General features: G+C 40.1%; 2 protein-coding genes and 1 long non-coding RNA gene across 8 annotated transcripts in view; 2 read left to right on the top strand and 1 right to left on the bottom strand.

Annotated features, from left to right (window-relative positions):
• Positions 1 to 8832, top strand: part of LOC119487959 (importin-13-like) — a 43039-nt gene extending 34207 nt beyond the window's left edge. For 4 of the 5 annotated variants that reach the window (XM_037769056.1, XM_037769054.1, XM_037769053.1 and 1 more), the window contains exons 18-23: positions 897 to 949; positions 4302 to 4368; positions 4491 to 4549; positions 4734 to 4823; positions 5406 to 5587; positions 6725 to 8832. In XM_037769056.1, coding sequence (XP_037624984.1) covers positions 897 to 949; positions 4302 to 4368; positions 4491 to 4549; positions 4734 to 4823; positions 5406 to 5587; positions 6725 to 6821 — 548 coding nt within the window. In that variant the 3' untranslated portion in view covers positions 6822 to 8832. Of the gene's footprint in view, positions 1 to 896; positions 950 to 4301; positions 4369 to 4490; positions 4550 to 4733; positions 4824 to 5405; positions 5588 to 6724 lie in introns of those variants that run through there. The other variant, XR_005206834.1, reaches the window with a different exon arrangement.
• Positions 956 to 13307, bottom strand: part of LOC119487963 — a 15940-nt gene continuing 3588 nt past the window's right edge. The window contains exons 2-4 of the long non-coding RNA XR_005206836.1: positions 8432 to 8434; positions 8073 to 8078; positions 956 to 1211 (exon numbers count right to left, since the gene is read on the bottom strand). This is a non-coding gene — a long non-coding RNA (uncharacterized LOC119487963). The remainder of the gene's footprint in view (positions 1212 to 8072; positions 8079 to 8431; positions 8435 to 13307) is intronic.
• pfas (phosphoribosylformylglycinamidine synthase) overlaps positions 10084 to 13307 on the top strand; it is a 21146-nt gene continuing 17922 nt past the window's right edge. For both annotated transcript variants that reach the window (XM_037769052.1, XM_037769051.1), the window contains exon 1: positions 10084 to 10163. The gene's annotated coding sequence lies outside the window, so the exon portion shown is untranslated. The remainder of the gene's footprint in view (positions 10164 to 13307) is intronic.

Genomic DNA, 13307 nt, shown 5'->3' with positions numbered 1-13307 from the left:
TAAATATTTTAATCGATTAACCGCCCTAATATATATATATATAAAAAAACGAAGCATTCAAATACTAATTTGGAGGTCGTTTACCACGACAATGGTCGAAGCTTTGAAGTTTTCGTGTCAGTCCTACAAGTTTGCTGTTGGAGTCCCTCCAACATCAATCTTAAGTGAAGAAGAAGTTTGAAAGTCTCGATGTGGATTCTTCAGTCCAGAAGCTTCTACAGGAAACGTGTGTTTCATTGTGCCACCTACTTTAAACAGTCGTGTAGTCTGTGTCCAGCAGCATTAGGGGAGGTAGCGATATCAGAACCCATCCTGATCTTAGAGTGCGATTCACACGGATGGCTTTGGGTTCACCTTTGAAGCAAAGGGGATCTTATTGACCAGCTCTGAATGGACCCCTTTACACAAACCTCCTCCCCAGAGGCTGTCTGAGAGGACATGTGTTGTTTGATCACGTTGATGCCAGCGGTGCCTCGTGGGAAGAAGGTGAAAGGGGGGTCCATTCAGGTTGGGTGACCTCTTTCCCTCCAAACTGTAACAGTAACAGAGGTGCCTCCTGGGTTCCCACTCCAAACCCACTTTTGTTTCTTTAGGTTTGTTCTTTTTCTCTCGTTACTTCTTTCTTTTTTTCGTTACTCTCCAAACAGACCCATGTCTTTGTCTTCTGCCTGTTTTTTGTTTTTTGGTTGGTCTGTTCTACCAAGACTCTGCCAAAGCTTCATATGCCCCCCCTCCCCCTTCTCCCCTTCGTTCCTTACTCACGTGTGAATTATTTCAATGAAATATTTTTGAGTTCTCTTTTATTTCCACATGACTGTTGAATCTATTCAGTTGCTGTTTGTATATTATTCTTATTCTCTTATGATTTCTTAAGTTTCATCTTTATTATATTTTAGGACCCAGGGATCATCCTGATATTGTTGATTCATTTATGCAACTCCAAGCTCAGGTGTGTTTTTGGTTTCTTATTTCATTCACTTTGGGTTTCTCTCTCTCTTTCTCTCTTTTTCTGATTTCTCCCTGTTTCCTCTGTCCTCTCCTCCCCTCTCTCTCTGTCCTTTGTTACTGGGCCCTTAGGTGTCCCATCACATAGGCGAGGCGGTGGAATGAAACGAGAGGGGAATATTTGAAAAAAGAGACGTCTGTCTTTCCTCAAATGCTTTTGATTCTAACAGTCACCTCACAACACAAAGTACGGGCCTCGTGTAGGGCTGTCCTCGACCAAAGAAATTCTTAGTCGACTAACACTCATTTGATTTTGTCGACTAATCGATTAGTTGATTTAATCAATAGATCTGTAAAACCAAGTTTCTCCACAAAGAATCACACAAAAGCACCACTTTAAATCTTGTGTTTATCAGAAATGTGCTCAGAAGTCTTTCAGCATGAAAAAAGCAATAAAAAAATGACTAATCGACAAAAGAAATCTTAGTCGACTAAGACCGAAACAACCGATTAGTCAACTAATCAACTAAGGGGGCAGCCTTAGTTTTCAGTTTACCTTTAGTTCTTTATTTGTGCGTATTACAAAATAAAAGAGAATAAATATACAATAACATAAGAAAATGCGCAGGTGGGGTAAAAAAGAACCCTGAAGGCTTGTAAGAAGAACCCACCTATCATTGAATTAAAGACAGCTGTATGTGCTCGACACCAATTCACAAACAGACATAAGTATTTTTAAAATATCTAAAAGAAAGAATACAATTTCCAAACAAGAAATACTAAAAGATGATAACTGCAGAAAAAACACCTAAATCAGTCTGATTATGCTCAAGACAGTAAACAAAGCATTGATAACACATCAATCATATCTTGTATGTTTATCATTCTTAAGGCAGCGATTTTTCGTGCGATAATTCGCACTTCAATATATTTTTTCAAACTGTTTTTGTCGTGAGTACTTACAACAACACGGAGGCTCCGTAGACTGAACCAAGACGGCAAACTTTATTACTCCTTTCAACCTTGACAAAGGCAGCGCAGACCAGATCTACTCCCTCCTTCTTACCTTTCACAATAAAATCTCTAGACATATAATATTCTCAAGTGAGTAGTAGTAAAACCTTTCCTTGTAATTCTCCCCCTGTGTTCAGTTAATTAACTGATTGAAAAAAATCACTGGCAGAGATCTTGAATGGCCTCTAAAAATCACACTGCTGTAGTAGAGTGTTATGGGTCCATGATGATTAATCACAGAATAAGAAATTATTTTTAGATAAATTTGCAACAATACTCTGTAAATATGCTGTCACAGTTAGATAGGGATGGGAATTGATCAGATTTTATTGATACTAATGCTGTTATCGATTATATATCGATTCCCTTTATTGATTCCTGATCAATTTTCTGTGTGGAGAATAAATATGTAGGCCTACACAGGTTATCAGCATCAACGCAGCCGTTTCATTATGTTTTCGGGTTGTCCGGACCATTCTTGTTAACGTGATATCTCAGGAACGCCTGGACAGAATTTCTTCAAATTTGCCACGAACGTCCTCCTGGACTCACGGATGAACTGATTAGAATTTGGTGGTCAAAGGTTAAAGGTCACTGTGACCTCATAAACACGTTTCAGGATAAAATGATGAAGTGATGACATTTTAGACAGACATGGATGTAAAACTGCAACTCGACCGGTTGGCGGAGGCAGACAACCACGAGGCGGTAATTCTAGTTATCTCTGAGTCTTAACACGGTGTAGTCAGTGTATGTCAGTGTATGTCTGCTTAATATCCCTTTTACAGACATTACAAGCAGCACTGTTGTCGTCTTTCTTCGTGAAATGAAGCTACACTTTGGAACCATTTCTCTCTCTCCGCCTTGCTGTTGCAAGCTTCCAGCTGCGTAGATGCAGAGTTTGACGTTGTGTCGCAGAGTTTGACGTCGCGTCGCAGAGTTTGACGTCGTGACTCACAAGTTTGACCTCATGGCGAACGAGTTTGACCTCATGCGAGTTTGACGTCATGACGAGCGAGTTTGATTTCATGACTCAATTGCATGTGAGTTTGACATCATGAGTCATGAGTTTGGCGTCATGACCTAAACGTTTTTGCAACACGCAACTGCCAGAAAAGCAAGCCGGCATCGATAAAAGGAATTGATTACCTCGGAGGCGTACAATTCTGATTGATCAGACAATTTGGAGCCGGTTCTCAACTGAAACCGGTTCTCTATTCCCATCCCTACAGTTAGTATTAGTTGTAGTAACAACAATTTAGAGAGACAAAACGGTTTAGATGATTTTTTTAATATGTTTTTAAAAGATTTCATAAATCCAAGATGTCTGTGAGTCATGAGAATTTCCAGAGGGACATGTAATCCTTCTATAAATAATCATATTTATTTATTATTCTGCTCAAAAGGCTGCTTAGAAAATATTAAAATGAGCACTTGTGTTTGGACATTTTATGCATGAAGATTGACTATTTTAAGCACTTACATTTGTACTCAATCTTCTCCCTTTTTTTAAAGTCAACATCGGGGCACATTTGCTCATTTTGGAAAAACATCAGCACTCTCGGCGCCTTAGATGAAATATTTTAGTTGATGCGGCGCTCTTGGGAGGCTGATGTAACGGCGTCGGTATCGGCGTTGTGGTCCCAGGTGACTGGTTAGTCTCTGAGCCCGGTCCTCCTCTGAAGTCATTCCAGCCCGGAGCCGATCAAAGCCCAAATGAATTAATATTCAGCTAATATTAATCAGTTCAGACAAATTGGCTGATGGCTCTTCTGTTTTATATTTTTGTCTTCATTCTTCTTCCTTTTGTTTTCTATCTTTGGATAGATCTGACCTTCATCTCTCTCCCTCTCCCTCTCTCCTCTCCTCCATCCTGAATGAGTTCATTATTACAAGATGATTATTTCTCTTTATCTGCACATGTTTAATTACTTACACACTTCTGTTGCATATTCAATCCAGTCAACCAAAAACAAGGAAAAGTAATGTTTCAAAATAACAATTGATTTCAAGAAACAAAACCATCATTGCCTTTAGTTTGACTTAAGTTTCCAATGATTTCAAAGTTTGATTTTTTGCAATTTGTTTGTTATACCTGCTGAGTTCTGCATTGGAGGATCTCTGTATGAGTTTGGATATAGCAGATGGAGAGAGTACTATAGCCTGGTAGGCAGATCTGTTCTCAGTCCTGTGTTGCTGTCAGATCTGGCTACCAGGCTGAGCGGGTATTGTTGATAGCAGTATTTCTGAAGGAGCTTATGCAGTGGAATGTGGTGAAGCAGTACCGATTGGGTCGGGCCGCCAGAAACATGCTCTGTTTAATGCCTCTATCTGCCTCTTAGGCCCTCAAACGGAAGCCCGATTTGTTCTTGTCTGAGAGTCTTGACGTGAAAGCAGTGTTCCACTGTGGTGAGTTGGCACGTCGTTTACACAAACACACACCCCTACACACTGTTCTGGGTGCTTTGCTATCTTGTTGACACCTCCGTCAGTAGTTTATTTATGTTTCTGACTCTTTCTCCCACTTCTAGGAGTTCTGTCACTCAAATTTCCCGAGGCTCCGACAGTCAAGTCAACGTGCTTGTTCTTTGTGAGCACACACACACACACACACACACACACACACACACACACACACACACACACACACACACACACACACACACACACACACACACACACACACGACTTGAAACCCTGCAAGAATATTTATATTTATAAATGAGTCATTTGGCTTTAAATGTCCTGATTGTCTCTGTTTGTTTCTGCTTCAGACTGAACTGTTACCCCACTGCTCAGATGTGCCTCCACTGGCCAGAGTGGTGCAGGAGGACGGCAAACTGTTGATCCAGGCCGTGCTGGAGGTGAGGAGCACCACATTAAACTAGGGCTGTAAAGTATTTAATACTCTTACCAACATAGGAGTGGACAAATATGCTTCCTTTATGCAAATGTATGTATATATTTGTTATTGGAAATCAATTAACAACACAAAACAATGACAAATATTGTCCAGAAACCCTCACAGGTACTGCATTTAGCATAAAAAAATATACTCAAATCATAACCTATAAACTGCAGCCCAACAGGCAACAACAGCTGTCAGTGTGTCAGTGTGCTGACTTGACTATGACTTGCCCCAAACTGCATGTGATTATCATAAAGTGGGCATGTCTGTAAAGGAGAGACTCGTGGGTACCCATAGAACCCATTTTCATTCACATATCTTGAGGTCAGAGGTCAAGGGATCCCTTTGGAAATGTCGTCAAACGTGACAAAAAGCATACTTGTCTACTGGCAATGGGAAAGGGGTCTATCGCCTATTTTTAGCAAGTTTTCCTGCGTTTACAAAACCCACATATACGCACTAGTTTTGGTGGAAAAAAGGTTATTATTGTAATCAAGTCCCTGTCCTGTCCCTGAAATTTCTCCCCCGCTCTCTCCAGGGCATCGGCGGCGGGGCGTCTCGGAACCTGATGGACCAGTTTGCAGAAGTGCTTTTCTCTCTGAACAAGAACTGCTTTTCTCTGCTGGCCGTGTGGTTGAAGGAGGCGCTGCAGCCACCTGGGTTCCCGTCATCGCGGGTCACAACTGAACAGAAAGACAACTTCTCACATCAGATACTCAGGTAACTCTGCCGGACGTTTGTTTAAAGGCTTATTGGCTAAAGTTACTACAAGGAACTTTTAACAGGTTATGGAACAGTCTCACTGTAACACTGATGCCTCTGTATGACATACATGAGTAAACGAGGCCATTAGCGAGAAGATTGGCTATTTCTGTAGTTATTCGTAATGCCTATCAGTGCTGCCATCGGGTCCGATTTCTCACAAAATGAGATGAAACGATTTATGGCACTCAGGTTCACAAGAAACTCCTTCATCTAAGACTCCAGCGGGCTTCCGGCAGCGACCAGGACCACCGCGGGCAGTTGACTCGATTTCCGGTTTTGCCGGTCCGGTCCGGTGTACGAGCTTACACCGGTTTGATTTTAAGCAAACCGGCTGAACCGTCATTATGACATGTTCTGGTGAATTAAAAAGTAGACTACATCAGCAACCTGTGCCAACGGTGTCACGGCGGTAAATCCAGCTTGTATTGCATTAGTAATAAGCAATATGACAGCGTGATTAATGTAATATTATGTTTGTTTATAACAGACTAACGAAGCCACTAGTGTCTGACAGACTGTGAATAATTTACTGTCAGAGATCACATTTCAGTGGAGGTGGGAGGGGGACGCACGTTGTGTTTGTTTACTAGAAAGTTCATATGTTTTTTGGGGTGACAAGACAAGACAGGTTTCTGCCAGCTAGTGTATTGCAAGCCCAGCGGCCTGCAGTCGGAGGTTCAGCAGGAAGTCGAGAGCTCCGTGCGCAGGAGCATCGGCAACTACTCCGGCCAAGAGCAGAGCTTTGCCTCACTGCTCTGCCGGTCCCCGCTGGGAGCTAACACCGACACCACGCTGCTGGAGGCCCAGGCCGTATTGCTGGGCCAGCTAGAGGAAAGGGAGGCACGGGAGAACAAGAACCAGGACTGAGTGGGGACAGAATGTCAGACCCTGCTACAGTAAAATGAGAGGTTTTCTAAAGGGACTCTGGTGCTCGGAAACATTCCTGCTGTTGTCCACAGGGGCCGCAAAAATCAACACAAATTGAAAATTCCTCGTAGTAACTTTAATGAGTCCGTCCAGTTGGTCAACCACATTATGTTTCGCGTATGCTTTCTAACTGTGTGTATTTGTCCTTCCTCCTCTGTCGTGCAGAGAACGAGTGAACAAGAGGAGGGTGAAGGAAATAGTGAAGGAGTTCACGCTGCTGTGCAGAGGGCTCCACGGTACGGAGTACGCCGCTGAATACTGAAACTCTACCCTTGAACTCTCACCTAACCGTGACCTCTGCCCTCAGCGCCAAACAGCTGGATGCCACAACAACACAGTTCTCACACACCCCCTCCCCTCCATCAGCGAAGACATCATGAAATGATTGTAATGATAAACCCGCCCCCCGTCGCAGGACAAGACATGGAACCAGTCCAGCACAGACCTGCCATCGGATTAATGGACAGACATTAAATCCCCGGTGGCTTTAGGGAGGCTGCCCTTTTTTCTGTTTTAAGATGATTGTTTCTCTCTCTCCCTCTCTCTTTCTCTCCTCTCTCCTCTTTATTTCTCTGAGCAGCGCTCCCAGCATGCTGCCTCTCGCCTCCTTCTATCTCTGTCTTGTTCTGCCTTTCTAGATCTTCCTGTGGTTCCTAGGTTGTTTCCTGGTGATTAGCATCCATAAGAAAATGGTAGTGGTATCGTACGTAGCTACTTGACATTATTTTTCAAAATAAATCAAATAAATTATATAAATGTATATGTATACACATATAGAAAGATGGTGGTCGGTCAGTCCTGCTGCTGCTAATGGGAGGAGAGAAGGACCAATGTCAGGAGGGGATTCTGCAGGAAAAATGACGTTACTACAATAATATTTGATTCCCAATCGTACCCTGTGATCTCTGCATTTGCCAAATTATTGTGACTTTGTCTTTTTTTTGTTATATATGCCTTTTTTAGGGGGTATGAGTGGAGGAAAAACCACATAACTGGACTAAAACACAGTGTACTCTTTTGCCAAGCCCTCTGTGTGCAGGGCTGTACCTCATGTACATACAGTCCCCAACCCAGTCATACTGCAGTCTCCTCGGATTGTAGAGAGTGGTGGTTTTTAAGCATTGGTCCCTTAGGTAAAGCAGGACTGAAGGCTAGAGTGAAGGGGGGAAAAGGAATTATTATAGTAGCTGGCAGCGAGAAAAAGAGGCACAAGATGGAAACCGAGAAGGGAACCCGAGTGTTTTGGAGGGATGAATAATCCTCACGAAGGACGGCTTAGTCACTGTAATCGTGCAAAAATATTAATCAAGTTGTGCATATTAACGGTTATTGCTGAACACTTCTGTGTATTTGAGTGTATGCTTGAGTGTGTTCATACCTGTATGTATGAGAGGTTGTGTGTGTGTGTGTGTGTGTGTGTGTGCACAGATGTATCTTTTTTCCACTTGTTCAGTGCACTTATATTGGACCTACAGTACAGTACGCATCCATAACTTCCTCCCATCTTTCAAACAAAGAGCTCATTTCATTTCTTCTCATTCTGACTACTCTTTTCTTAAAGACTGACCAGGCACGTTCACCGGCAATCATCTATTAAACCTCCGTATCATCTGGATTGACCAGCCAGTGATACTCATTGACCAGACTCACCTATCTATCTATCTGTTATCGACACCACCCACTGCTCTTAAATCCTTTTCATCCATCTGGGTCACTGCCTTGGAGAGGAACAAGAAGGATTAGAGAGAGTTCTGTAACTCTTGAGAAAGTTATTCAGCATTTTTACAACGAGAAACTAACACTGACATCCTGTGATCATCCATTCTGCCAGAGACGTTGTTGGTGAAGTGACGTGACGGCTGTAAAATACACTGTCTGGTGAATCAAGCAGGACCAGTTGACCTATAATAACACTCAGCGTTGAAATGTACTTTGTGGTCTCTGATAAACTTTATCTCAGTCTAATCCTTCTGTCTTATCCGAGGTGCCTGCAGACATGTAGCATGTATGTGTTTTGTGGGGGGGGGGTTTCGGGGGGTTTCAAGGGGTTCAGGGGACAAATATTCAGCGTGTGAGACGCTGCAGAAAGACCTGATTTTAGACTGAGACCTGAGAGAGAATGATTGGACGATCCCCGGTCTGGTCTCAGTCTGAGGTGGGGGAAATAAAACGCTGTTGAAGGAAAGAGTAGGAGGGGAGGGGAGGGGGGGATGAAATGTACATTGTTTTTTTTGTACCTTGGCTTTAATTTATTAAATATATCTAAGACTGCAGCTGCTAACTCTTCAGTGTGTGTGTGTGTGTGTGTGTGGGAGTATTTTCGTTCTGTTCTTTCAACACTTCAATCAATCAAAAGAAACGCTGTCGGCAGATCCTGCAGATAATCTACCAGAATCTCTCAAACTATTAACACAACAAGTGGAAACATGGAAGAAAAATATCTTTTAAATTTAGCCAGTTTATTGAGGAAAATATGAAAATGTGGAGTAAGTCCTTTGTTTAATAAATGTTAAATTTGCTCATCATTATCATCAGGGCTGTAATCAGGACTTTATTAATATTAACCCATGTATTGCCACAACTGAAATTGTATATATATATATATATATATATATATATATATATGTATGTATATAAATTAAATATGTATTTTAGGGGGAAAAAACAGGTATGGAAGCCCATTTCCGCCACAGTGATGGGGAAAAAAGATCCTGTACGTCATTATAATGAGATACCATCTCAAAATAACAAGTTAGTATCTCTATATTTTGACTTAATATCTCATTATTGTGACTAAGTATCTCAATATATCGACTTACTATCTCAATATTTTGACCTAGTTTCTCAAAATAATGAGTTAATATCTCAATATTTTGACTCAATATCTCAATATTTTGACTTAATATTTCATTATTTTGACTTACTATCTCAATATTTTTACTTAGTATTTTTACTTATCTCAATATTTTGACTTAGTATTTTTACTTATTATCTCAATATTTAGATTTATCAGTATTTGTACTTAATATCTCAGTATTTTGACTTAGTATCTCAAAATAATGAGATACTTAGTCACAATAATGAGATAGAAAGTCAAAATATCGAGATACTAACTCATTATTTTTAGATAGTATTTTTACTTACTATCTCAAATCTAATATCTCATCACTTACTATAATTTTATAAAATACATTTTTTCTCTCCTTTTGTCTTATTCTACCGAAATAGCCTGTGTTGAACGATGGAATATTGTAAATATAATAAACGCTTTCAGTCCAAAATGGCGGCAGCGGCTGTTGTCAAAAAAACACCGTAGTTTCGCCTCTTTGCTTCCGTACTCTTTAACCAGAAGCTGCGCATGCGCACTGAGTCCAGCGGCTCCCACGTGGGTTCAGAGGTCCATGCATCCTGTCCTCCTGTCAGTCAGTCTGCAGAGACTTCCTCACCCACCAACCAACCAACCAACCAGACCTCCTCCAGTCTGTCCAACAGCAGCACTAGTTTCTCCTCCAGAAGCTGAGCAGCAGCAGTTTCTCCTCCAGAAGCTGAGCAGCAGCAGTTTCTCCACATTTCATCCTAAACTCAACATCTGAAGCTTCTTCAGGTGAGTGAAACTAACTAGCTTTGTGCTGCTAACTCTGCTAGCTTTTAGCCTCTTAGCTTCCACACAAGAAACTAAACAAGGGAAACTAAACTTTCTGTTAACAAATAGGAAACTCTTTAGGCTTTATTTCTGTGTCTCATGTCTCAAGACACATTATGACTTTATATCCTGAATATTAATTTATGTTGTTTGATAGGGGACCATGCAATTTAACATATGTTATATATATATTAACATATTATATATATTAACATATGTTACAATACAGAACATGAAAATGATGTTTAATGCTCATTTTAATGCTCTTCTCCCTAGTTGAGCTTTTACATGTACACTTTAATTATAATATACAGCTTTCTTTTGGTATCATAAAACCTCAGTACACAACACATATGGAAATACAACAGTGGTGGAATGTAAATAAAGTTAAGTGCATTTACTCCAGTTCTCTACAGTTTTGAGGTACTTGTACCTTACTTGAGTATTACCAGGATTTCTGCTACTTTACTTCTACTCTACTACATCTCAGAGGCAAATATTGTACTTTCTAACTACAAAACTAGTAGATTTTGATGCTAATTCTCTTGTACTTTTACTTAAGCAAGAACTTGTTGTTATTGTTTTTTACGTCTTATTTTTTTATTTTTGTTTTTATTTATTTATTTATTTTTTTGTAATTTAATTTTTATTTTGGAAAAGCGTTCATTTCACATTACAGAATCAGTATTACTGCCAACAGATCAACACAACATTGTGCACATTTAAAGCAAAATATTATGCAGTACAATTGACAACCTTTTAAAAGCCTGGCTCCTCCAGAGGTTTTCTTAAGTAATAATTATTTATTTTATTTATTTATTTTATTTTATTTTTTTATTTAGTGAAGCAAGTCAAGACAGGTACAATTTGACAAGACAAACAAAAACAAACAAAACAACAACAACAACAAAAAGATACACGGGGTGACATGACAGAATTAACGGGACGGGGCAATTCTAACAAAACGAACAAAATGAGACAAATAAATAACGGATGTTTGTTGAGGGATGCGTTTGTTATTGACAGTGCAGGGCAGTCTGTTGTGTAAGGTCGTGTTTGTGTACAGTTGTGTGCGTTTGTATGTATGCAGTGTGTGTGTGTGTGTGTGTGTACAGTTGTGTGTGTGGGGGGTGTAGGTTGTTTGTTTGTTTTTAAAGAGGAGAAAGACTTTTTTACTTTTTATTTGTTGACTCAATTAATCCATACATGTACTTTATTCTCCAAGATACAAACTGATGTCATCATACAATATAAATGACTAAGACAAAGAGCATGCCATGTATGTATACATAATACATAAATGTATGTATGTGACAGTGATGCCACCGGACAGGCTTATAGTTCCTTTATGTTGTAGCTGCAAACAGACTGTTTGATAATCAGTCGCATCACAATCACTGTTGGATAAAGAAGTGTGTGTGTGTTTATTGAAAGGGGCTGCAGTGTTCTCCAGCTTAAAGGGATAGTTTGGGTGTTTTGAAGTGGAGTTGTATAAGGTACTTATCCATTAGTCAGTGTATTACCTACAGTAGATGGCGGTCGGCATGCCTCCATCATCGAGAAACAGACAGGAGTACCAGCACGGGAGCAAAGCAATACAGTGCTGTCGACGGGGACGGCAGAAAAACGTATTATAGCCACCTAAAAGAAAGGCTACTGTTTGTAACTTCTTACACGTATAAATCATTGCAGGTCGGTGTCCCAAGCGCGCTCGCGTGTCGCTACACTGTTCAGACTCAGACTCCAACACAAACTACACAGAAGCATCAAAACAACAAACTTCTATCTAGTGAAGCCTGTCTTGCAAAACATTGCTGGCCGCGGTCGGAGGACGCGGAGGAGACCGTATCTTTGGTGTCCAGGACCGGAGTCTCTGCTGTACTCTGATTCACTTTCAGTTCAGTTCCCCGTTGGAAAGGGCTGTCTGACGGCAAGATAAAGCGGTGAAAATACTATAAATATAGCGTTTACTTAAACTGATACTGATTTTTTTAGGTGACTAAAATACATTTTGCTGCTGCCCCCGTCCACAGCAGTACAGTACATTGCTTTGCCCCCATGCTAGTACTCCTGTCTGTTTCTCCAAACTGAGGGCATGCCGACCATCATCTACTGTAGGTAATACACTGACTCTGGACAAGTACCTCATACAACCCCAATTTAAAACATCCAAACTATCCCTTTAATGACTAACAGAAAGCTCCTGACCGTGCAGTGTGTGACCTGCAGCGTGCACACAATCAATGAGCTAATTGTTAGGAGGCTGTGTGTGTTTAGAGTTTGGATGAGTTTATGTCAGATACTCATTCATCTTCATAATGAATGAGGCTGAATAACATCAGCGCTGTTTAAAACAGGAGCCTCATATTGAATATGTTTGCTTCTGACAGACTACATGTGAAAGTTATCAATGAAAACACTGATAAACTATAATCTTTGATCAAAGTATGACCAGTTTTCTTGGAAAAATGTTATGTTGCATGATAAAAGCAGTGATATGACTTTGGGTTTCTGGCTCATGTTGAATATTATTCATCTTTTGTTTAAAAAGTATATAAAGTGAGATTATGTTGATGTACCATGAGACAACTGCAGCATTGCCTCTACAATAGGGCTGCAACTAAATTTGATTGTTGATGAATCTATCGATTATTTTCTTGATTAATGAATGAGTTGTTTGCTCAGAAAATGGTAAAAAGAAATGTCGATCATTGTTTCCAAAAGCCTAAGACGACGTCCTCAAATGTCTTGTTTTGTCCACAACTCAAAGACATTCAGTTTACTCACAGAGGAGTAAAGAAACCAGAAAATATTCACATTTAAGAAACTGCAATCAGAGAATTCTGACTTTTTTCTAATTAAAATGATTCAAACAGATGAATCAATTATCAAAATAGTTTGCAATTAATTTAATAGTTGACAACTAATTGATTAATAGTTGCAGCTCTATGCAACACATTTCCTTGACTTTATTTATAGAGCACTTAACAAAACAAACTACAAAGTGCTTCACAGAGAGAAATATGAAATAAAATAGCAAAATGATAAAATACATGACGGGAACAATTTGAAATAATAAACAATAAATTAAAAACAATGGAATAA

The sequence above is a fragment of the Sebastes umbrosus genome, chromosome 5 (assembly GCF_015220745.1).
Source record: "Sebastes umbrosus isolate fSebUmb1 chromosome 5, fSebUmb1.pri, whole genome shotgun sequence".
Classification (NCBI taxonomy): domain Eukaryota; kingdom Metazoa; phylum Chordata; class Actinopteri; order Perciformes; family Sebastidae; genus Sebastes; species Sebastes umbrosus.
The sequence above is the reverse complement of the archived record's forward strand: the minus strand, read 5'-3'. Positions and strand labels throughout refer to the sequence as shown.